At 41.9% G+C, this 25,761-nt stretch overlaps 1 protein-coding gene across 2 annotated transcripts in view; it reads right to left on the minus strand.

Moving 5' to 3' along the window:
- LOC309559458 (cytochrome P450 2A5-like) overlaps nucleotides 1-25,761 on the minus strand; it is a 56,621-nt gene that overhangs the window by 15,626 nt on the left and 15,234 nt on the right. The window contains exons 3-6 of one of the 2 annotated variants that reach the window (XM_082262729.1): nucleotides 18,580-18,729; nucleotides 10,403-10,563; nucleotides 3,481-3,657; nucleotides 704-851 (exon numbers count right to left, since the gene is read on the minus strand). In XM_082262729.1, coding sequence (XP_082118855.1) covers nucleotides 704-851; nucleotides 3,481-3,657; nucleotides 10,403-10,563; nucleotides 18,580-18,729 — 636 coding nt within the window. The remainder of the gene's footprint in view (nucleotides 1-703; nucleotides 852-3,480; nucleotides 3,658-10,402; nucleotides 10,564-18,579; nucleotides 18,730-25,761) is intronic. The other variant, XM_082262730.1, reaches the window with a different exon arrangement.

Here is a 25,761-nt window from a genome sequence, read left to right on the forward strand (position 1 = left end):
AACACACTTTATTCCACCCTGCTCTGCACATGCTCCATTTTTAGGCATTTTTAGGCACTGATGAATTTGTAGAGGCAGATCTGCTGACAGCCTTAAAGCAGAACTAAACTCTCCTATTCTTTACAGCCAAGGAATCTGCTTCTGTTTGACCTGCAACTGCCATGGTGCTGCACATGTGATCAGTTATGACACCAGCCAGTTTGGTTGAGGACACAAGCAAATCTGACAGTTAGCAATCCTGACATTCCAAGAATGTAACTGTTTTTTGAAACCGTTAAATAGATGTGTTTAGTTCTCCTTTATGATTTACTGCTTGTTCAGGGGCTCTGGGCTTCAACAAAATGGCAGCCTCCAGCAAGAAGAAACAAGAGCAATGATAGAGGGACTTTACAGCACACACAAATATTAGCAGCGTAATTATTAATGTGGAATGTATGTTCCTTGCTAAAGAACATTATTGTTTTATCAAGTTGTTATGGATAAAGTTCCGCTTTAATGCAACTTAGAAGCAGCTTGATGCAATTTAGTAGCAGAGATATAAACATTCGTTAGAGGTTTAAGAAAAAGGCAATTTAAAGCAATTCAAATGTGAGTCAAAGCATCTCAGAAGCCTTTAAAGGCATACTGAATTTGGCCCCTGGGAGTGAAACCTGTCTAAATAAGCATTAAAATTGACACAATAAAATGACACCCTGCATGGTACCTTGTAGCTCAGGATGCTTTATGAGTATCAAGTATCCAAAGTTTACAGTGACTGCAGTGCTTTCTGTTCCGCCCAAGAACATATCAAAGATTGACGCTTGCAGGTTTCTTACAGTAAAAGGTGTTTTTACACCAAAATTCTTCTCCTCCTGTAGATAGCAAAAAATGTTGGGTGAGCTAATGTTGTCCAAAATTCTATACAAATGAGAATCATTGGTATGTTCTGTTGTATTTCTTTTGCAAACTACACAGTATATAATCTATCTATCTATCTATCTATCTATCTATCTATCTATCTATCTATCTATCTATCTATCTATCTATCTATCTGTCTATCTGTCTATCTGTCTATCTGTCTATCTGTCTATCTGTCTATCTATCTATCTATCTATCTATCTATCTATCTATCTATCTATCTATCTATCTATCTATCTATCTATCTATCTATCTATCTATCTATCTATCTATCTATCTATCTATCTATCTATCTATCTATCTATCTATCTATCTATCTATCTATCTATCCTGTATATAGTGAATGTTTGATATTTATATTTTTAAATTAAAGTTTTAAGACTAAAGGGTATACTACATTGGGAAGTTAAATTGTATTTCCAGCCAAAATGGGATAACGCCTACTATATTGTGTTTTCACTCACACTCACATGGCATAAATTAAAAAAACTATATTAATCAAATTTTGGATACTATTTATATGCATTTTGCTGGGTGTGGATATGAAGTATAGTTTACTGTACAAAAAATAATAACAGTGCCCCACCTCTATACCCTGCTCTATCTGTTTTTGGTAGGCACCAGACCCATAAAGGTCTCTGGAAATGTCTTACACCACAGATTGCTGGATCATTTATAACTAGCTCTGATAATATGCATGTCTATAAAAGTATATCTAAAGTATATCTAAAGCCCAAAAAAGTACTCTGTGTTAGATAGCACAGAGACACTTGCTGTCTTTGTCCCTGTTAGGAAGAGTCATCCTATTATTACTGGTGACCATTGTCAGAAAAACAAATCAATACTTTACAGTTGTCACCAGAACAGAAATAGAGAAGAACTACTCCAAGGGGGACAGCTGTTCTGGTGACATCTGTATTTGCATAGCACTCCTCCCTTGGGGTGGTGCGGAATTACCCCCTAAATAGTCTATCAGGCTAACATTTCTATCTCAGGGTTTGGTTCTTGTTGCATGGTGGGTTTAAAATAAGTTGGATGCCAGTCACTTTAGCCTTGTATATCTTTTAATGTGGAACTCAATTATAGGAGATAGCGATTAGGGGTGTAAGATACCCAAAAATAGCACAGGTATTCTAAAAAGTAGTAGCAGTAGTGAAAAGGCCCTTAAAGAGCAGCCTCTTGGTAACTACTGACAGTCAGGTGGATTTTAACACTATAAAAGCAGTCATAGTCTTTCTTAAGTTATAGTAGATCTTTCTTTAATAAACCTAGCTCTTGACCCTTCTAGAGCAGTCTAGTACACATGGGCCGAATGCCGAGCGACATTAGCCAGTTCAATAAAAACCGGCAGACATTCAGCCCATATTTATGGCAGCCGGTCTGACAGAAGCCAGCCGAGCATACTGGAAAACCAGCAGCTGACCAGCTCCTCATCAGCGCTCTCAGCCAATGGGTAAGAGCGCTGACCAGAGTCTTCTGGTGAGGAGGCCGCCCCCCTGTCAGAACACAATAGAACAGCAGGAGAGATCGGATTGTTAGTACAGTGGTGTGTACCAGGCTTAAGATACCATGATTTGTGGCCAATTAATCAATCTTACAATGTCCAGATGGTAGAATTTACCCAGCTCTTCTGAAAATTCTTCAGCAAGAACGAACATCCTTTTCCAGCCCACCTACCTCCAGACATCCACTCCAGCAGATAGTTAAGTCCCTGGATCTCTGGCACTACCCAGACTGCAGCAGAGCCCACTTGGAGAGAGGCTCTAAGCACACATCCCCTCCAAGCAAAAGCCCAGGAGGCAGTGAACACTCTGGAAAGGTGCCCCAAATATTTATCATCTTCCTAAACCATACCTCTGAACAAGAACCTCATGAATTGGTTGGTCAGAGGAATATTTATAACTCAGAGATTGTCCCTCCTACACTGATTACTGGAACATCCTTCAAAATAACAGGCAGAAATAATCAACCTACAAAGCTCAGAGAAGACCTATAGAGCCTAGAAAAAAATATGCAAAAGTTCAGGCTGGTTACAGCCTAGCCACAACACACACTGAAGCTGGCCATAGATGGAAACCTTTTTTTTTATTTTTTTTTCAGCCAGTGAGCTGAATGAAAAAATAAAAATAGATGACTCCATCCAGAGAATAAAGGGGGACAAAATAATCCTCCGTGCTGAGACATCGTATTCTGACAGTGGGGACTCTCCACTGCCAGAATACAGTGATCAGTGGCAGCAGCTGCTGATTGAGAAAAAGTTTCCAACAAGCCACAGCAGCCACAGATGAATAGAAAATCGGCCAGTCCCTGCTAAACCAGACAAATCTCAAACTATCCTTGGCTAGCTAAAATGAAGTTAGGGTCACAGCAGCATAGGGCAGGGTCCCAATATAAGCATTGAGTTATATTTTCAACCTTGTACTTATTCCATATATGTAGTTATTGCAAAAAAAAAAAAAAAAAATTAAGGCCCCTGTTTTGGCGCCAGCCCTGTTTTGGCATGTTGCCCTAATTTCTGGCAAACTGTGACATTCACACCAAAATTGGAAATTTGTGGTTATAGCTGTCCAGGTGTTGTCTGACCTGTTTCATCCTGATGAGAAAACAGTCAATGTAATCTCGAGGACAGGCCAGATCCAGAGTTTCCTGGTGAAGTTTGATCTTCCTCATCAATTCATTCTCAAGGGGCTCAAGAAAAGTAAAAATTTTTCTATGCGGTCCTGGTAAACAGTTCATAAGTGTTGGGAAAAGATCATACAGCTGTCAAGAAAGATAATACAATTCAGTTAAGTTAATTAAATTAAAGTGACTTTAAACCCAGACTATCAAAAACTCTCATTACATGCTATAAAACACACTCACAAAGCCACTAAAGCATTAATTTTGTGTAGAGTGAAATACACCTGGTTGATCCTGCCTTCAGCTGTCCCTCCCATATTCTCTGTGTCTCCAATGCAGGTTATGATTTTGTAGACCAGCTGGTGTCTTCTACAGAGCATGCTCAAATTTCAGTTCCCTTCTAAGCTCTTTAATTTCTCCTTTTTCTTATCTTTGCAGCTCACATGACTACAAAATCACACATGTGGGCATACAGCATACACAGTGGAAAATTATACTGTGGGGTTTATTTACTAAAGCTGGAGAGTGCAAAATCAGGCTCACTTCTGCATAGAATTAGCTTCTAGATTTTATTGCCAAAGCTTAACTGAACAAGCTGAGGTTAGAAACTGTGTGGCTACCATGCACAGCTGCACCAGATTCTGAGTGCTCTACTTTTAGTAAATCTGCCCCTGTCTCCCCTCTCTCCTCCTCCATGACCCTCTATTGCTAAACCCTATGGAGGCAGGCTATAGTATGCTGATTAATTACATTTACTAAGAAACTCACAAAAAAGCTTAGTTTTAATATTAACCTGTATTAAATACCCTAGTTGCAAAGATTTGCCCTTGGGAATATATATGAGGTGCGACACGCCCAATGATGAAATATAAAATTAAAGTTTATTGGAACATACAATGTCAGCAAGTATAAATCAAGAAAGACCTGCGCTAAATGTGAGTAAACATGAAAAAATTATAATAAAAAAGCTGCTAAACACTGGATCTATAGAAATCCAAAAACAATATATATACCAATCGTGTAGCGCTAATCATAAATTAGTGAAAAATACAAATAATAATGATACGTGAAACAAGTGACATTAATTACCAAATATAGTGCATCCAAAACCGTGCATCAAATAAAAATCCAATAGAAATTATAAAGTTCAGACTATGAGTCCCAGATTGGACAATGAGCAAAAGGCTGGTATTCAAAGCAGGAATTCCCAAAGGATGGTGAAGCAGGAAGAAGCACCCGTGAGGAATGGTACAAAATGGCAGCTTACCGCAGAGCGTGGGCCCCCAATTTAATGGACAGGCCACAAACGCTTTATATGCAGATCTGTATTCTGATCTTTTTCCTCCAGGAGTTCAGGGGGTAAACTCACAGTCATCTCCAACAATGCAATAGACCCATATGCATGGGAAAGGAGAGTAAGAAAGCACATAGCGTAATCCAGTTATGAAAAAGGAAGCATTTATTTAGGCTACACTTACATAGGTAAAAACAATCCAGGCAAATGTCATAAAAGCCGCGGCGTCCTGCAAATAGTAGATACAGCCGGAGTTCAGGGGGCGTGGTCAGGAGCGTCCAGTACCGCCCTACCGGTTTCGTCATATATGACGCCTCGGCTTTTATGACATTTGCCTGGAATGTTTTTACCTATGTAAGTGTAACCTAAATAAATGCTTCCTTTTTCATAACTGGATTACGCTATGTGCTTTCTTACTCTCCTTTCCCACGCATATGGGTCTATTACATTGTCGGAGTTGCCTGTGAGTCTGTGATTTAACCCCTGAACTCCTGGAGGAAAAAGATCAGAATACAGATCTGCATGTAAAGCGTTTGTGGCCTGTCCATTAATTTGGGGGCCCACGCTCTGCGGTAAGCTGCCATTTTGTACCATTCCTCACGGGTGCTTCTTCCTGCTTCACCATCCTTTGGGAATTCCTGCTTTGAACACCAGTCTTTTGCTCATTGTTCAATCTGGGACTCATAGTCTGAACTTTATAATTTCTATTGGATTTTTATTTGATGCACGCTTTTGGATGCACTATATTTGGTAATTCATGTCACTTGTTTCACGTATCATTATTATTTGTATTTTTCAAAAATTTATGATTAGCGCTACACGATTGGTATATATAATGTCAGCAAGTAAACACAGACAAGTACCGTATTATCAAACAGATTTGTGATGTTACACATAGTATATTATATATTCATGGTCAAGTTCAGTATTCCATAGAACAATCCATGGTAGGTATGAAAATGCATCCTGGTAACCCAGCATTCCCAGCGGCAGCCAATGGAACATGAGCATGCGATTTCTTTTTAACAGATTTGTAAGTATGGGCCCCTTGGTGGCCCCTTAGTGTTTTGCATTAGTATAACATCATCTTCTATCTTTATTACATACCACAAACTGTTTTATTTCTTAGAAATTTTGTGTCGCATCAACCCCTGATGAATTGAACGGTTGTTCACGAAACGCGTCGGGTTACCAGGATGCATTTTCATACCTACCATGGATTGTTCTATGGAATACTGAACTTGACCATGAATATATATTATACTATGTATAACATCACAAATCTGTTTGATAATACGGTACTTGACTGTGTTAACTTGCTGACATTGTATGTTCCAATAAACTTGCATTTTATATTTTATCGTTCGGCATGTCACACCTCATTAAAAGTCCCAAGGGCAAATCTTTTTCAACTTTCTATGTTATTTAGGGATGGAGATTCGTCACAGGGTGCATCAGGGCATATTTTATCATATTATTAAATACACTTCTCAAAAAAATTAAAGGAACACTTAGCAAACACATCAGATCTGAATGGGGAAAATTATCATGCTGGATATCTATACTGATATGGACTGGGTAATGTGTTAGGAATGAAAGCATGCCACATCATTTGATGGAAATGGAAATGATCACCCTAAAAAGAGAGCTGAACTCAAAGACAACCCCAGAAATAAAAGTAAAAAAATGATGCAGCAGGCTTGTCCATTTTGCTAAAATTTAATTGCAGCAACTCAAAATGATACTTAGTAGTTTGTATGGCCCCCCCACGTGCTTGCATGCATGCCTAACAACGTTGGGGCATGCTTCCAATGAGAAGACGGATGGTGTCCTCGGTTATTTCCTCCCAGATCTTGACCAAGGCATCACTAAGCTCCTGAACAGACTGAGGTGCAAGCTGGCGGCGTCAGGTGGACTAAAACATAATGTCGAAGAGATGTTCTATTGAATTTCGGTCAGGCGAGTGTGGGGGCCATTCAATGGTATCAATTCCTTCATTCTCCAGGAACTGGCTGCATTCTCTCTCCACATAAGGCCAGGCATTGTTGTGCACCCGGAGCAACCCAGAACCCACTGCACCAGCGTAGGGTTTGACAATGGGTCCAAGGATTTCCTCTCGATTCCTAATGGCAGTCAGGGTGCCATTGTCTAGCCTGTAGAGGTCTGTGCACCCCTCCATGGGTATGCCTCCCCAGACCATCACTGACCCAGCTCCAAAATGGTAGCAACGAACGATGTTACAGACAGCATAATGTTCTCCACGGCTTTTCCAGACCCTTTCATCTCTGTCACATATGCTCAAGGTGATGCCCTGTGCATTTCTTCTTTGAAATGCACAGGGCATCAGTATCGGACCTGCCAGTTCTGGTGTTCAATGGGAAATGTCAATTGAGCTCCAAGGTGCCGGGCAGTGAGGACAGGGCCCAGTAGAGGACATCGGGGCCCTCAGGTCACCCTCATGAAGTCTGTTTCTGATTGTTTGGTAGGCATTTACATTAGTGGCCTGCTGGAGGTAATTTTGTAGGGCTCTGGTAGTGCTCATCCTGTTTCTCTGTGCACAAAGGAACAGATACCAGTCCTTCTGAGGGGTTAATGACCTTCTACAGCCCTGTCCAGCTTTCCTAGGGTAACTGCCTATCTCCTGGAATCTCCTCCATGCTCTTGAGACTGTGCTGGGAGACACAGCAAACCTTCTGGCATTGGCATGTATTGATGTGCCATCCTGGAGGAGTTGGACAGTCTGTGCAACCTCTATAGGGTCCAGGTATTGCCTCATACTACCAGTAGTGACATTGACTCTAGCCAAATGCAAAACTAGTGAAAAACAGTCATAAAATATTAGTAGGGAAAACAAATGTCAGTGGCCTCCACCTGTAAAACCATTCCTGTTTTGGGGGTTGTCTCATTGTTGCCAATCTAGTGCACCTGTTGTTAATTTAATTGACACCAAAGCAGCTGAAACTGATTAGCAACCCCTTCCACTACTTAACTGACCAGATCAATAACCCAGGAGTTAAATTGACTTGATGCTGTACTCTTATTGAAAAGTGTTCCTTTAAATTTTTTGAGCAGTGTATATTAAAGTAATTATAAAGTCTCGTTTTTTTGTTGAAAAAAATAACAAACATGTCATGCTTAACACCTCTGTGCAGTGGTTTTGTACAGAGCAGCCCGGATCCTCCTCTTCTTGGGTCCCTCTTCTATGCTCCTGGCCCCTCCCTCCTATTGAGTGCCCCCACAGCAAGTAGCTTGCTATGGGGGCACCCGAGCCAAGCTGCAGCTCCGTGTGTCCATTCAGACAAAGAGCTGCCGTTTGGCCCCACCCCCTCGCTCTCCTAAATAGCTCACTGACTTTGATTGACAGCAGCAGGAGCTGATGGCACCACGGCTCTATCTCAGCCAATCAAGAGGGAGAGTCCCAGGATGGCCGAGGTATTCGTGGACATCGCTAGACAGTGAGGGGGCACAGGTAAGTATTAGGGTGCTGGGGAGGCTGCTACACACAGAAAGCTTTTTATGTTAATGCAAAGAATGCATTCAGATAAAAAACCTTCCTGCCTTTACAACTCCTTAATGTAATTTAGGTAATGTCCCTTTAAATCTAAATGCTATTTATGTTTTAAATAAAGTCCTCCAAAAAAAGTCCTTTTTATATTCAAAATAATAAAGTGATAACAAGTTCACAAAAGTGCTTGTGAAAACAAAAGATCCAGATTCTCTTTGCCGCAGGCGGAGCACAGAGGGGCTGTTATGGCCGCTAGCAATAATCATTGTGTTCCCTGGGGCGAGGACGGCTTCCCCCTCTCACCAAGAGAACACAATGGCTCTGTGGGAGGAATTCCCCTGTCAGCACTGTCTATGTTGATGGGGGAATCAACAAATTTATTTTCTTCAACCCATGGTATTGTGTATTAGCAGCCTTATGGGTGTTACCTACCTGTGAAATGAACACAATGTTTGTAGACTAGGGTTGCCACCTCATCCCTTTAAACAAGGACACACAATAATTACACAGGTTCTGAGGCTGATTAAGGTGGTAATTAAACTTACTCAGTGCCTTATGTGCATTATATTAGCCTCAAAACCTGTGTAATTAAAGTGGCGTTCCACCCTAAAAAATCGTCACATCCGGTGCAGGCACGTCATTCCCTGCTGAACAGCTTCTGGGCATGCCCAGAAGCTGTGCAGGGATGATGTGCCTGCCCCAGAAGTGAAGAGCAGGGCATTCTGGGTCTCCGATGTCACCGAAGAGGACACCAAAGAAGACGCTCCGGCTTCAGCTGCCCACACTTGAGATGGTAGCGCTGGACAAGACATTTTCAAGGTAAGTATTTCTTCTTACAGGTAAGTGAAACGGGACAGTTCAGAGGCTATCATTGCCTAAATGCACTAGCCCTGACTGTCCCGGGGGTATTTTTAGGTAAAATCTTTTTTTTTTTTTTAGGGTGGAACTCCGCTTTAATATGTGTCCTGGCATAAAGGGATGAGGTGGCAACCCTATTGTAGACTAAGGCAGTATTAGGAAATTAGTTAACCAGTTCAGCTCTTTGGGCATACTATGTACATCCAAAGAGTGAACCTTTGATCACAAGCTGATGGCTTTGGTAGAGCCGGCAACCGGCTTCAAAGTGTACGTGATGCAGGAGCTCCATAGCTGCCGACCACTTTCACATAGCCGGCCAAGCAGTACCCCCTCCAGGGCTGCCCAGTGCTCACTGACTCTCAGGAAGACATCCGCTGGTGGGGGGGAGGAAGACTGCAGTGAAACCGAGGCAAATCCATGCCTCAATCTCACATGCAAACAATGAAACCGGAAGTGATGTCACTTCTAGTTTCAAATGTACCACTTCCCAGCCAGTACAGCTAGGAGACACATCTAACCCAGCCGATCTGTGCTTGGTTGGATGATGTGAAGGGCAGGGGAGACATTGGGGTCTATTAGACCCCTCATTTCTTCAAAAAGAGTACCTGTCATCTGCCCAATGCTATCACAAAGGGGTTTGTTGACCTCTTGTGATAGCAATCACATAAAAATAAAAGAAAAAAATAAAAGAAAAAAGTATAAAAAAAATAAAATGATAATAAAATATATTAAAATTAGAAAAAAAAATGACCAAAACCCCTGTTGTCCACCACACCTGTGTAAACGCACGCCCAGGGTGCATACACCTATGTAAACCACAGTCACACCACACATGTGACAATTTGCTGCGAACGTCAGAGTGGGAACAATAATTCTAGCACAAGAGCTCATAGTTACCTCTGAATTGGTGAGCTGTAATGGCTTTTAAAGCATCAACTACGGTGATTTTTGGCCACCATAGTTTTTGGCGATATCGCTGGCGCATGCAATTTTAAAACATGGAATGTTAGGTATCTATTTACTCGATGCAACCTCATCTTTTATATTTTAACCAAAAATGGGTATTATATGGCATGGTTTTGCACTAAAATTTATTGTATTATGTTTTTTCTGTTTAAGAAAACAGTTTCGCAAATATCACGTGAAACAAAAATTTGCAATTGTTTATTCAGATGCCTCCAAAACTATTGTCCTTATCATGGAGAACAATAGATTACAGAAATCCTCACCTGGCCCCAGATAGATGACATAATATGAAAAGCTTCATGAGACTTCTCCAGGATCTCCATCCATTTCTTGTCATTGTAGCCATAGCGAGCCCCCATTATTATTTTAGCAATAATATTAGATGAGGCAAAGATCAAGGTGGTGCTAGGTTCATATGGCTCCTCTAAACAGAAAAAAGGAGTATAGTTATTAGTAAAGAATATTGGAAATATGTGTACTGTATGTGCAAACAACTGTATGCCAACTATTTAGCAGAATATGAATGACTGGTGGTATACAGCCCTGCTATGAGTGGTGCATTGAAGAGCTTAGCACAAACAGTACATTTGAGACCAAGATCTGAAAATTCAATCAAATTTTCTCAAACGTCTGGCAGCTAACATTCTAATAATTTCAGGTCATTATGGTGAGCATGGTGATTTAGGTAAAACATCTGTAGTGTTTGCTTCTGCGGGCTCCAGTCCATAGCTTAGAGTAGTGTCCCTATTAAATGTGTAGGTGTATTTTTTTTTTTCCTTAAGTCTGCGGTGGTGCAAAAACCTACAACAAAAAAAAACCCGTAAGTGAACAAAAAACGTGCATGTGAACACACACTAAAAAGTGCACTTAAGGGTGTGCTTTAGTTCACCCCCGAAGGGGTAGGACTTCGACCCTGATCCTCCGGGGCACAAGGCTCCTGACAGGGACAAAGGGTTTACATGGTCTGCCTAGCCAGAAGGCTTGGCAGACCCCGTTCTTCAGGCCAGCCAAAGACAACCCCAAATACTAGGTCGAGGGTCTCTCCCAAAGAGAGACCCCCCAGAAGCAGGGAAGGAGGGAACCTGAGGGCCACACATCCTCCCCCTAGACTTCAAGGTATGCCCGAGGACTCACACCCTACAATCCGTGACCGTGAAAACACACACAAAAGTGAAAGTGACAAACAGTGGGAGAAAAATAAATAGAAAAAAAAAAAGTGGCCGTGCCAAATGTGCAGTGGCCTAGGCCCTGAGACCTGGTAAGCAAAAATTGCCCCCGGACTTAGCCAAAAGGCCAGGCCCTAAAAGGCACAGTTTATAAGGAGAGCTTTGTGGCTGTGACCATGTGCCTTTTCACACCGTGGGGTCCCACACCCAAGTGTTACTCAGAGCATCCCTAGGGTGACCACTCCCAGGGGGCACAGACACCGCGGACCCTGTGCCCTCCCGACCCTGGCCAGACAAGGTAGCCCATTCAAATCAGGAGGTAATGGACCCCTCCAGCTTTCTCTGACAGGACTTACTCCCGGCCCCCAGTTACGCCCAGGTGCTCCAGTTTCAGTCCCTGCCGATACTAACCTTCCAGGTCCCCATCACTCCAGCAGGTTTGCATAGCCACCACCCAACCTTGGTCAGGTCAGATGACAGCTCAGCGCCCCCACTGGATCATTGATAAGAACAGATACTACACTTGATCTTAGCCAAAAGGCAGAGAAGCGATTAAATGTGTGGGTGTATACACCAATAACCAAAAGTCACTAAAGATTCAGTGTCTCAAAGAGGGAAAGTTAATCTTCTAGAGCAGTGTTTTTCAACCTTTTTTCAGTCATGACACCCTTTAAAATGATGCACAATCTCAAGGCACCCCAATCTAAAATGTAAAAAAACTAAAGTAATAGTTTTGCATAACACAGCAACATCCACACACTTAGGACACCCAGCATTAGAGAGGATTTATACTTTCAAAGTAAATACACCTTTGTATACTGGTACTGACTAGTATTTCAATATTTCCCTTCTCCCTCAGTTTCTCTCCCTCATTCAGCTAATATGACCCCAGTGCTGATAGAGAGTGGCAGGGGATGGCAAAACAAAGATGCTTTGCAGACATCCATTGTCCTTATCAACCAATGACACCATTGGTTGTTAGGACGCCGGAGGCTAGAAGGTTGTATTGCTCCCCAATAAAAACCTGTGGTTTTGTCAAACAAAAAGGCAGGGTTAATTCACTCGCTGGCTTGTATACAATTTTTGGGAAATTTTTAGGCATTTTGCCAAGGCACCCCTGAAGAAACCTGAAGGCACCCCAGGGTGCCTGGGCACCCTGGTTGAAAAAGGCTGTTCTAGAGCAAAAAGAAAGTGACATGACAGGTGAGGTCATGCCATGGGTTAAGATCGCATCCACTTTGGGTGGAAACCGTGTTAAGCTTACTTTGCCCTAGGACATTGGAGTGAAGTCTTTGTAAATGGGGACTGACCTTGTCTATTTATGTTGTTAGAGAGAGGATAACTTTTATTTTTCCTCCCCAATACTTTTCTTTGTCTTACTATACTTTACCTTGTATTCCCTGAATCCTATTGTTACAGTGTGGCAAAGATTTGATCATGAATAGCTGGTAGCCTTATAGCTTTTATGACATTGTGAAAGGTGAGGTGATGGATGGACGCAATGTATCACCTCGCATGCGTTCAAATGCAGAAAACTCAGGTGGAATCCAGGCTAGGTTTTCTGGGCCACCTTGGCAGTCTTGGTTTCGGACCAGATTTTGCAGTCCACTAGTGACCACTAGCTGGTGGTAAAAAAACAATACAAAACTGAAGCAAAAGATTGCTATTGGCCTGGCACTCAAGAAGCTAAAACCTGAGAGAGCTACTGATATGAAGTTTGAGAGAAAGGACAAGATTTGCATTATCGTTGTTTTGTGGGTGAATGGGAGGAGACCTTCACCTGTGAGTTAGGAACCTGAAATGTTTAGTTAGTGCCTGGATGGCAAGGATTTATTTTCTGTTTTGTTTGTATGTTTTTCATGCAACCTTTTAAATAAAACTGGCTACAAGTCAGATTTTAAGAAAACCTGCCATCTGGATTACCTTTTTCCCAGGGAAGGTGATCCCCATTAAAGTAATCCCCTACACTTCTTTATGGCCATTAAATTAATGCAATGCTTAAAAGTGTCATATTAAACCCTTCCCACTGCCGCCTCCAGGCCCTTTATTGGTTTTATATGCCAGGAGGTGGAGGCGAGCATTCTGATCATATGACCACTGTGATTGGCTGTCACAACAGTCACATGATCGGAAATCTCCCAATCACAAATAGGAATCGGGAGCTTTCTGGTACCTGCTGGCAACTGTTCTGGGAATGCACAAGGCGCACACTCTCAGTGTAGAAATGTTTACATTTGGGACACATTTATGCTGCCTTTTGGCGTTAAAACCTACCTGCCAAGAGGTCTCATATAGTGTATGCGTACGGGCAGCGGGAAGAGGTTTATAGAGGAAGTTTTTATTGTATGTATGTATGCATGTATCTCTCATAAAATAAGAATATCATCAAAAAGTTATTTTATTTCAGTAATTCATTTCAAAAAGTGAAACTTATACATTTTATATAGATGCGTTACAAACAGATTGATATATTTCAAGCATTTCTTTCTTTTAATTTCGATGATTATTGCTTACAGCTAGTGAAAACTCAAAATTCAGTATCTCAGAAAATTAGAATATTACGTAAGACAAAAAAAAAAAAAGGATACTTAAAGCGGAGTTCCACCCATTTTTAATAGGTTGGATTACATAGATGTATGTAATTTCCACCCATTTTCGTAACTTTAGATCTATGTAATCCCCTTTAAAATGACTTTTACCAATGGAAACTTTATTTTTTTGATAGTAAATACCTTAATTTCTGCTTTATTCCTCCTCTCCTCACTTCAGGGTCCGATCGGTGATGACGTCATTCGGCGATTCGCAGTGTGTGCTGGGATGTATTCCATTCCAGAAATCTCGCAGTATTACCCAGCAGCTGAGCTGTACTGTGTGTATTCAGGCCGTGACCTGCCCCACCTCTGCCCTGCCTCCGCCCCGCCTCCTCTCAGTGAGTTGTACTGTATGCATTGTATTCAGGCTGTTCTCTGCCCCGCCTCCTTTCAGTGAGCGAGGACTGAAAGCATTATATCCTCACTGAGCTCACTGAGAGGAGGCGGGTGGAGGCGGGGCAGAGCACGTCCTGAATACAATACATACAATACAACTCAGTGAGAGGAGGCGGGGAGGAGGCGGGGCAGGTCAGCTCAGCTCCTGGGTAATACTGCGAGATTTCTGGAATGGAATACATCACATCCCAGCACACAATGCGAATTGCCGAATGACGTCATCGCCGATCGGACCCGGAAGTGAGGAGAGGAGGAATAGAGCAGAAATTAAGGTATTTACTATCAAAAAAAAAAAAAGTTTCCATTGGTAAAAGTCGTTTTAAAGGGGATTACATAGATCTAAAGTTACGAAAATGGGTGGAACTCCACTTTAATACAGAAATGATAGCTTACTCAATATGCACTCAATACTCGGTCGGGGCTCCTTTTGCATGAATTACTGCATCAATGTGGCATGGCATGGAGGCGATCAGCCTGTGACACTGCTGAGGTGTAGTGATGTCGCGAACCTAAAATTCGCCGTTCGCGAACGGCGAACGCGAACATCGGCAAATGTTCGCGAACCGGCGAACCGGGCGAACCGCCATAGACTTCAATAGGCAGGCGAATTTTAAAACACACAGGGACTCTTTCTGGCCACAATAGTGATGGAAAAGTTGTTTCAAGGGGACTAACACCTGGACTGTGGCATGCCGGAGAGGGATCACGCAAAAAAAAGTTCTTAAAAATTATAATTTTTTGATAGAGAGCCAATTATTGGAAAAATTAAAAAAAAAATAAAAATAAAAAATTTCTTTGGATTTAGCATCTGGGGGGTCTAAAAAGTGTACCTGTGAAGTTTCAGCTCTGTAGCATGTCCAGAACCCCTAAAAAACAGCATTTTTCTTATATTTTCAGGAATATGGCTTCTCTGCGGCTGGCTTTTTCTCTTGCAGGCATTTATCGGGCATTTTTTTAGGCAGGCATGTCATTTTTTGTATTTAGTGTCTGGGGGGTCTAAAAAGTGTACCTGTCAATTTTCAGCTCTGTAGCATGTCCAGAACCCCTAAAAAACAGCATTTTTCTTATATTTTCAGGAATATGGCTTCTCTGCGGCTGGCTTTTTCTCTTGCAGGCATTTAGCGGGCATTTTTTTAGGCAGGCATGTCATTTTTTGTATTTAGTGTCTGGGGGGTCTAAAAAGTGTACCTGTCAAGTTTCAGCTCTGTAGCATGTCCAGAACCCCTAAAAAACAGCATTTTTCTTATATTTTCAGTAATATGGCTTCTCTGCGGCTGTCTTTTTCTCTTGCAGGCATTTATCGGGCATTTTTTTAGGCAGGCATGTCATTTTTTGTATTTAGTGTCTGGGGGGTCTAAAAAGTGTACCTGTCAAGTTTCAGCTCTGTAGCATGTCCAGAACCCCTAAAAAACAGCATTTTTCTTATATTTTCAGGAATACGGCTTCTCTGCGGCTGTCTTTTTCTCTTGCAGGCATTTATCGGGCATTTTTTTAGGCAGGCATGTCATTTTTTGTATTTAGTGTCTGGGGGGGTCTAAAAAGTGTACCTGTCAAGTTTCAGCTCTGTAGCATGTCCAGAACCCCTAAAAAACAGCATTTTTCTTATATTTTCAGGAATACGGCTTCTCTGCGGCTGTCTTTTTCTCTTGCAGGCATTTATCGGGCATTTTTTTAGGCAGGCATGTCATTTTTTGTATTTAGTGTCTGGGGGGTCTAAAAAGTGTACCTGTCAAGTTTCAGCTCTGTAGCATGTCCAGAACCCCTAAAAAAAAGCATTTTTCTTATATTTTCAGGAATACGGCTTCTCTGCGGCTGTCTTTTTCTCTTGCAGGCATTTATATCAGTGGTGGGTGGGCAGTGGCACAGTACACTCTCTGTGGACCTGGCAGCAGTCACTGGCACCCAGGCAACTGCAATTTAAAAAATATATATATATTTTTTTTACTTTGCAAGCTGCTGTGCCACTTTATATATCAGTGGTGGGTGGGCAGTGGCACAGTACACTCTCTGTGGACCTGACAGCAGTCACTGGCACCCAGGCAACTGCAATTTAAAAAATATATATATATTTTTTTACTTTGCAAGCTGCTGTGCCACTTTATATATCAGTGGTGGGTGGGCAGTGGCACAGTACACTCTCTGTGGACCTGACAGCAGTCACTGGCACCCAGGCAACTGCAATTTAAAAAAATATATATTTTTTTTTACTTTGCAAGCTGCTGTGCCACCTTATATATCAGTGGTGGGTGGGCAGTGGCACAGTACACTCTCTGTGGACCTGACAGCAGTCACTGGCACCCAGGCAACTGCAATTTTAAAAAAATATATTTTATTTTACTTTGCAAGCTGCTGTGCCACCTTATATATCAGTGGTGGGTGGGCAGTGGCACAGTACACTCTCTGTGGACCTGACAGCAGTCACTGGCACCCAGGCAACTGCAATTTAAAAAAATATATATATTTTTTTTACTTTGCAAGCTGCTGTGCCACCTTATATATCAGTGGTGGGTGGGCAGTGGCACAGTACACTCTCTGTGGACCTGACAGCAGTCACTGGCACCCAGGCAACTGCAATTTAAAAAATATATATATTTTTTTTTACTTTGCAAGCTGCTGTGCCACCTTATATATCAGTGGTGGGTGGGCAGTGGCACAGTACACTCTCTGTGGACCTGACAGTAGTCACTGGCACCCAGGCAACTGCAATTTAAAAAAATATATATATTTTTTTTACTTTGCAAGCTGCTGTGCCACCTTATATATCAGTGGTGGGTGGGCACACAGTGGCACTGCAGTGGGCACAGTACACTCTGTGGACCTGACAGTCACTGGCAGCCCAGGCAACTGCAATAATAAAAAATAATAAAAAATATTTTTTTTTTCAATTTATTGCAACAAGATGCTGTGCCAACGTATATATATCAGTGGTGGGCAGTGCACTGCAGTGGGTACAGTGCACTCTGTGGACCTGACACAGCACTGCAATTATGACAGAGGAAAAAAAAATATTTTTTAAAATGCCAGGTACTGTGCCTGTGCCACCCGAAATGAGTGTGGTGTGCACACAGTACAGTCTGTGGTAGGTCTGTGGCCTCTCACACACAGCGGGCAGGCAACTGCAGTGTACAATAGATATATATATATATATATATATAAAGAAAAAAATCTATTACCTTACCAGCCCTTAAAAGGGCTTTTGGGGACACTATATATATATATATATATGTATATATATAAATAAAAAAATCCTCAATTACCAGCCCTTAAAAGGGCTTTTGGGGACACTAGATAGATATAGATATATATATATATGAAGAAACAACTCAATTACCAGCCCTTAAAAGGGCTTTTGGGGACGCTAGGTATATATATATATATATATATATATATATATAAAAAAAAAAAAAAAAAACACAAATACCAGCCCTTAGAAGGGCTTTTTGGGGTGCTGATATTACAGCAGTAGTGGACCAAGAACACTGCAAGACCAGGAACACTGACTAACTGTCCCTAGCTTAACAGCAGCAGCAGCAGCAGCAGCTCTCCCTACTCTCACTACACACACTGCTTCAGAATGATCTAAGATGGATGCTGCCCTTGCTTATTTATAGGAGGTGGGAGGGTGTGGGAGGGAGGTATGCTGATTGGCTGGAAATGTGTCTGCTGACTGTAAAGTTCAGGGTCAAAGTTTGCCTCAATGATGTCTTATGGGGGGCGGACCGAACATCGCATATGTTCGCCGGCAGCGGCGAACGCGAACATGCTAAGTTCGCCGGGAACTGTTCGCCGGCGAACAGTTCTATACATCTCTACTGAGGTGTTATAGAAGCCCAGGTTGCTTTGATAGCAGTTTTCAGCTCATCTGCATCATTGGATCTGGTGTCTCTCATCTTCCTTTTGACAATACCCCACAGATTCTCTTTGCAATTTAGGTCAGGCGAGTTTGCTGGCCAATCACATAGCGCTAAAAATTGCATTTTGTATTTACTCTGGTTATCCTTGTGTAATATTAAAACTTGTTTGATGATCTGAATCATTTAAGTGCGACTAATATGCAAAATAAAAACAGGAAGGGGCAAATACTTTTCACAGCACTGTATTTCTGGGTAGTTTGGTGCTATATCTAGCCTGTCTAGGTCTTTAGGTGGATACATGACTGATCAAACTTTGGGAAAACCATTCATGCCAGATAAATACATTTTGGAAAAGAAAACTGGGTTGGGCTGTATTAACTGCATACAGAAAAATAAAAAAGTGAAGGCGACAGTAAGGGTGCCATACACTCACCATTCAAGCTTCTGAAGTGTTCCACAATATGACGTGCTTCCTCCAGGATGGGGTCTTCCAAACTCTTCCTACCCATTCCAAAATCTTTAAGAGTCTGCATAGAAAACTGTCTCAGCTGTCTCCATGTATCGCCACTGCTGAAAGATAAGCCTGAACAAGAACACCAAGAATACACCAGGGTTAATTTACTAAAGGAGTGTATGCTTCCAACAAAGGGAGTTTTCAGTTAGCTTAGTGCCTGAGGGGATGATTTTTGATTTCCATTATCCATGTGCCAAGGAAAATCACATTGGAAAGTGAAAATGTACTTAGCAAAGTGACATACTCTATCCAGCACACTTGTATAAAGTACTCAAAACCCATACTTGAGTAAAAGTACAAGTGCTCGATCAAAAAGTGACTTGAGTAGAAGTGGAAGTGCTCTATCAAAAAGTGACTTGAGTAGAAGTACTAAAGTATTCAACATTTTTTGTACTTAAGTATTGCAAGTAGTTTTTTTTTTTTTTTTTTTTTAATTTTGCTACTCAAGTACTGAAAGTAAAAGTACCAGTAGTTTTTAAAAAAAAAATTGCTACTCAAGTACTGAAAGTAAAAGTACAAGTACTGTGTTATGTAGTTATTAAAGAAAGAAGTCAAAAGTTTGAACATCATATTGTTTTTTATTATTTCAAATGATTAACCTAAAGGACCATCACAATTCCTTTGGCTGTAACTTTTTTTTTTAAACAAAAACAGATAAAGTATGTCCCTCTCTTTCTTTCCCCTTTTAAAGCATCCCTCCTTCTCTTCCCTGCATGTTTTTTTTCTCCACAGCTTATTGGTGCGCAAAATCATATATAAACCAATGTGATATACAACAATATATTCCAATAATGAAATAAAGGAAGAGTGTATGAAATCAAAGTCAATAAAAAGTCCATATATATAATGCCATAATGCCATAAGACCATATATATGTGACAAAACAAGATGAATATATTTTCAAAGCTGCAGGAATCAAACAAGTGCTATTCCAAATAATAGGTGCAGACTCCCACCACCTTGTGGATTTCCCCCTTACCCGGCGGATGAAGGTAAGTGCAAAATAATATCCAAATAGACTCTTCCAGTGAAACAAAACTGCAAAACCTGTACTCTCAACTTCCAGTGAAAAAAAGCAAAATCAGCCTCTTACCAGAAAAAAGGTTTATGTATGCTTGTGACTCTCCTTGGTTGGGAGAGGTTCTCTTTCCCCTTAACAGCAGATATGTAGACCATTTTATTTATACATACAGTAGCATTTATTTTCGTATGCGCTGATAATACACATGTTTTGAGCTTCATGAAACCTGCCATCTACTGTTCTGGCAGTGGTAATTTTTATAATAGTAACGAGTAACTATGCAGCACAAAAAAAAAATATCGGAGTAGAAGTATTGAAATCATTGAAAAATGTAGTGAAGTAAAAGTGGAAGTAGGAGAAAGAAATTCTACTCTAGGAAAGTACAGATACCGCCTTTCGGTACTTAAGTACAGTAGTGAAGTAGTTCTACTTAGTTACTATACATCTCTGCTATCCAAATACTAAAAATATGATTGTAAATGAAGCAGTACAAAGTTCTGAACTACCATTTATGGTCTCTCTTTTTAGAAAATACTAGTTTCCTGGCTGTCACGTTGTTGCTGTAGCTTTAATGCTTACTAAATCACAGACTAGGAACAAATATAAAGAATTTAAAATTTTTGGGTTTTCTTTTACTGTATGTATCTTCTGGGCATTTGGTATTAAAGCCAGACCATGCAAGGCAACTGTCATTTTCAAAAGAAGGCCTGGAATGGCAGCTCATTTTATTATCTACAGTATTTCTGTGTAATTTTGCCTTGAAGGCGCACTCTATTTAAAAGAAGAATGAGGCCTTGAAATGAATGTAGACAGCACAACCCACTCTGGCATTTAGTTATTCATCCATTCATCCAGGCTTTGTTCTATTGCACTAGGTCACCCCATTCCCTTTTGTTACTAATATGGTTATTTAAAGAAGAAAAAAAAAAAATTGTGGCAGTGGGTTTAGTAACTGCACGATCCAGAGAAAACACGACCCCTCTGGATGCAGCCCATACCCGATCAGGGTAATGAGCCAATGAAAATGGCTCTTTACCACATGACCAACTGTGTCCAATCAGTCGGTCACATGTGTTGTCCTCATTTGGCCGCGCATGCCCCCCCAGGCAGGCAGCGAGGTGATCGGGAATGAGCCGTGTCCTTCAGACACAGCCCATCCCTGATCGGGGTAAAAAGCCAATGAAATTGGCTAGTTTACCACGTGACCGGCTGTGTCCAATCACAGCCGGTCACAAATGTCAGCCAACGGCGGTAACTTGCCATTAATGGGTTCTCTTCCTCACACACTGATCCAGTGTGAGGAGATCTGGTAAAAGTGAGCTACCAATTACAATGCAAAACACAGTCCCCAGATTGGCCCCAAAATAAAGAGTACCTGTCTCCAGCCCATCAGAGTACCCTAGTGCCTGTCTCCAGTCCATCAGAGTACCAGAATACCTGTCTCCAGCCCAACAGAGTACCCGAGTACCTGTCTCCAGCCCATCAGAGTACCCGGGTACCTGTCTCTAGACCCATCAGAGTACGCGAGTACCTGTCTTGTGGGGTCATTTTGTGGGCATTTTACATTGTTCTGGTGCTCCAGGGCCTTCAAAAGTGTGATAGGTTGTCAGGAAATTATATGTGTAATTTATGGCCCAAAAACCCCTGATGGTGCTACTTGGATGTTGGGCCTCTGTATGTGGCCAAGCTGTGTAAAAGTCTCACGCATGTGGTATCGCCATACTCAGGAGTAGCAGAAAGTATTTTGAGTGTCATTTTTGCTATGTATATGTTATGTGTTTGAAATATGGTATATATTGACAACATTGTGTAAAAAAGGTTTTTTTATTTTCTTTCCACATTTTCCAAAAACTGACATGCTCAAACGACTCATCATGCCTCATAGAATATACGATGGGGTGTTCAAAAAATGGTCACTTCTCCAACCTATAACTGGTCTTAACAGCAAAAAGCAATGGAAGGGCAAACGCATGACAAAAAAAGATGTTATATTGGTCACCTTTGCTGCCATTGTGCAATGTGCCGGGTGTTCAGTGTGACCCTGCGCCTTTAAGGAGGGGCGGGCTCCCTCCAGTCACCTGTCCTCCATCTATCCATCAGAATACATGTGCTCTCACTGTGGAGACTTTTTAAAGGTAGAGTTAGGGTCTGCAGATATCAGGGTGTCTTGCTGTGGCCTGCAGCTTACGCATGTATTTGAAAATGTGTGCAACTAAACCCCTGTTTTTAACTCATACTGTTAGACAGGTTAAAGCGGTTGTAAACCCGAAAACAAAAAAAAAAACCTGCAAGACAAAGGCATAATCAGCTAGTATGCATCGCATACTAGCTCATTATGTATTACTTACCTTAAAACGAAGCCCCGACACGGACCCCCGGACATCGCTGCGGGCGCTGCCATGATCCCTCGGCGTCTCTCTTCCGGGTTCGGCGGCTCCGGCGCTGTGATTGGCCGGAGCCGCGATGACATCACTCCCGCGCATGCGCGCGGGAGTAATTTTCCTGCAAGCTCCCGGCAAGGAAAACTGAAGGTCCCCCCGAACCTTCAGAGTGCATGCGCCGCTCGCGTGAGGGGCTGCATGCACTGCAAATATCTCCTAAACCGTGCCGGTTTAGGCGATATTAATTGTACCTACAGGTAAGCCTTATTATAGGCTTACCTGTAGGTAAAAGTGTCAAAAAGCGGTATACTACCGCTTTAATTCAGTTGGCTGCAGACTGGTTGGTAAGTTGTGACTGGAAACTCCTTGGCCTTTTTTTGATATACCGTGGGGTGTTTGCTTTCCAAAATGGGGTAATTTTGTGGGCTTTTCCCCTGTCCTGGTGCTCCAGGGCCCTCAAAATGGTTGTTAGCAAGTTAGATGTGTAACTTTTGCTCCTAGAACATCTGATGGTGCTCCCTGCATGTTAGGCCTCTGTATGTAGCCAGGCTGTGTAAAAGTCTTATACATGTGGTATCGCCATACTCAGGAAGAGTAGGAGAATGTGTTTTGTCACAAAGAAAGAGATGTACACCGCTCAGGCAGTTGGAACTTCACAGCCAGCTATGGGTGCAGGACCTCGGATCGCCAGCGCCACCTGCAAACAGGATACAAGAGAAATAGCCACACACCAATCGATGGCTCACAATGCCACGATGGTTACCATCCATTTTGCTGTACCTTGCATTCTTGTTCAATAAAGCCTTTCATCATGAGCCATCGCTTGGTGTGCGGCCATTTCTCTTGTAGAATGTGTTTTGTGGTGTCATTGAAAGTATGCCTATGATGTGTGTGAGAAATAACTTGTTAATATGATGATTTTGTGTAAAAAAAAAAAATGTTAATAATTTCTTCATTTTCTTAAGAATTGCGGGAAAAATTACAACTTCAAAAAACTCAGCATACTTCTTACTAAATGGAATGTCGACTTTCCAAAAAGGTTTCATTTGGAGGATATTTATACCGTCCTGACATTTCTGGGCCTCAAGAAATGAGCTAGGCCATGAGAACATCAGGTATGATCAGGTGTGATCAATTTTCAATGATCAGCACCATAGCTTGTAGACTCTATAAGGGCTCTTTCACACACTCCGTCCGTCGAACGGACTCCATTTATCTCAGCGGGGGATCGATCCGCCGATCCCCCCCTGAGCAGGAGGATGACAGCTGTTCCCCGCACTGTGTGCGAAGACACAGCTATCAGTTCCCCATACATCTCTATGGGGGAATCGGATGGGAACGGACCGTCGGTCCGTTCTCATCCGATCCGCTGGACGGATAGGGATAGGGTTTCCATCCGTCCAGATTTGACGGATCGGATCGGACATGGCTGACATCCGATGCCCCATAGGGATGTATGGGGGGACCGTTCAGATCCGCCAAAAAAACGGACAGGCTGATCTAAACGGTCCGCCTGTGTGAAAGGGGCCTAACTTTCAAACAGACTAAATAATATCCACTAATTTGGGTTATTTTTACCGAAGATATGTAGTAGTATACATTTTGCAACAAATTTATGAACAAAAATTACTTATTTGCAAAATGTTATAATAAAAACTAAAAAAGGGTCTTTTAAGTTTGCTCTTTTTTCTCTTATATCGCAAAGAAAAAAACAGTGATGATTAAATAACACCAAAAGAAAGTTCTAGTTGTGTGAAAACAAATGATAAAAATGTTGTTTGGGTACAGTGTAGCATGACTGAGTAATTGTCATTCAAAGTGTGAGAGCAATGAAAGATGAAAATAGGTCTGGGCAGGAAGGGCGTATAAGTGCCCTGTTTTGAAGTGGTTAAAGAGGAACTGCAGTCTACACATATAATTTGTAATAAAAACATATTTGCCATTCTGATGCTTCCCTCCAAACCACTTTGCATTTTATATATATATTGTGATTCTGTATTTGCCAAATATGCTACAGAAATCTCCCTCCACTAAGTCTGGCTGCAGCTATTTTTGCTGTGGGCAACTGAAGCTGCTGCCTCTTCACTTCCTGGATACACACACACACACACACACACACACACACACACACACACACACACACACACCACTGCTTGATTGCACATTTCTCCTCTTTTGATCAATACTCATGGATCTCTGCAGTCTCCTATTATCTCCGCCCTCATTCAGCCCTCTCCAGCTCTGCAGCTCTCAATAGCTCTCCTATGACTCATCCCTCCTTCCTTGCTGGCAAACTCTCACAGAGGAAAATGTGCAAAGGGTGCACTGATAAGGTAAAAAGTGCTGCAACCAAAGATCCAAATGTGGTCTAAAATAATGAAATAAATAGTCTGGTGCGCTAAAATGATTATGATGTCACTCTAAATGTCAACCACACAGTGACAAAAAAAACTATAGGTGCACTATAACAAATGTAAATTATAACTTTGTTATAGTGCACCTATAGTTTTTTTGTCAGTGTGCGGTTGACATTTAGAGTGACATCATAATAATTTTAGCGCATCAGACTATTTATTTCAAACACTCACAGAGAGTGAAAGAGGTTTGCATGATGTCATTAGCCTAGGCTAATGAGCAGTTAAGAAAGAGGAAATGGACTGTATAAGGTATTTACTGGCAGAAAAAAAAAATGTTTTACTTTTCAAAGTTAAAACAACAAGGGCAGAAGATTTAATAGATGGAAAGATGAAAAAATGACTGAAGGTCTGCTTTAAGAAACTGTTCCTGTTCCCCATGGAAACAGTGTACAACATAAGGATACAAGTAAATTAAAAAAGGAGCATGATTAGGCACTTAGATAACTACACTTTATTAATTTCAATATTTATATACACTACATTACCAAAAGTGTTGGGACGCATGCCTTTACACACATGAACTCTAATGGCATCCCAGTCTTAGTACGTAGGGTTCTATACTGAGCTAGCCCATTCTTTGCAGCTATAACCGCTGTTGTAACACATTGGAACAGGATGGGTCCATCCAGGGCCGGACTGGGTATGAAAACCAGCCCTGGAAAAAATGACATACCAGCTCCATAGAATTGCGTCGTCATAACAGCACAACGTCAATTTGTTGTTCATAAAAAGGTAAAATCATGCATTTTAAAGCACATTTAATGAGTGGAATGCTGATCCCCCCTGCCCCTAACACACTGCCAATCTCCCTCCCACCCGGCTACAATACTGCTGACCCCCCCTGGCCCTCTCCCTCTAATACAATGCTGATCCTCCCCCTAATACAATGCTGTTCCCCCCGGCCCCCTCCCTTTAATAGAATGCTGTTTCCCCTTCCCCTAATACAATGCTGCCCCCCCCCCGGCCCTCTCCCCCTATTACAATGCTGATCCCCGGCCCCCTCCCCCTAATACAATGCTGTTCTCCCTGGCCCCCTCCCCCTAATACAATGCTGATTCCCCCCGCCCCCTAATACACTGCTGATCCCCCTCCCACCCCCCAAATATACTTATGACTCCCCCTGGCCCCCTCCCCCTAATACAATGCTGTTCCCCCCCTGGCCCCCTCCCTTTAATACAATGCTGTTTCCCCCCTCCCCCTACATTTGGGAGATCAGCATTGTATTAGGGGGAGGGGACCGGGGGGCAGCATTGTATTAGGGGGAGGGGGGAATCAGCATTGT

This window comes from Pelophylax lessonae (genome assembly GCF_965119305.1).
Source record: "Pelophylax lessonae genome assembly, chromosome: 7".
In the NCBI taxonomy this organism is placed as follows: domain Eukaryota; kingdom Metazoa; phylum Chordata; class Amphibia; order Anura; family Ranidae; genus Pelophylax; species Pelophylax lessonae.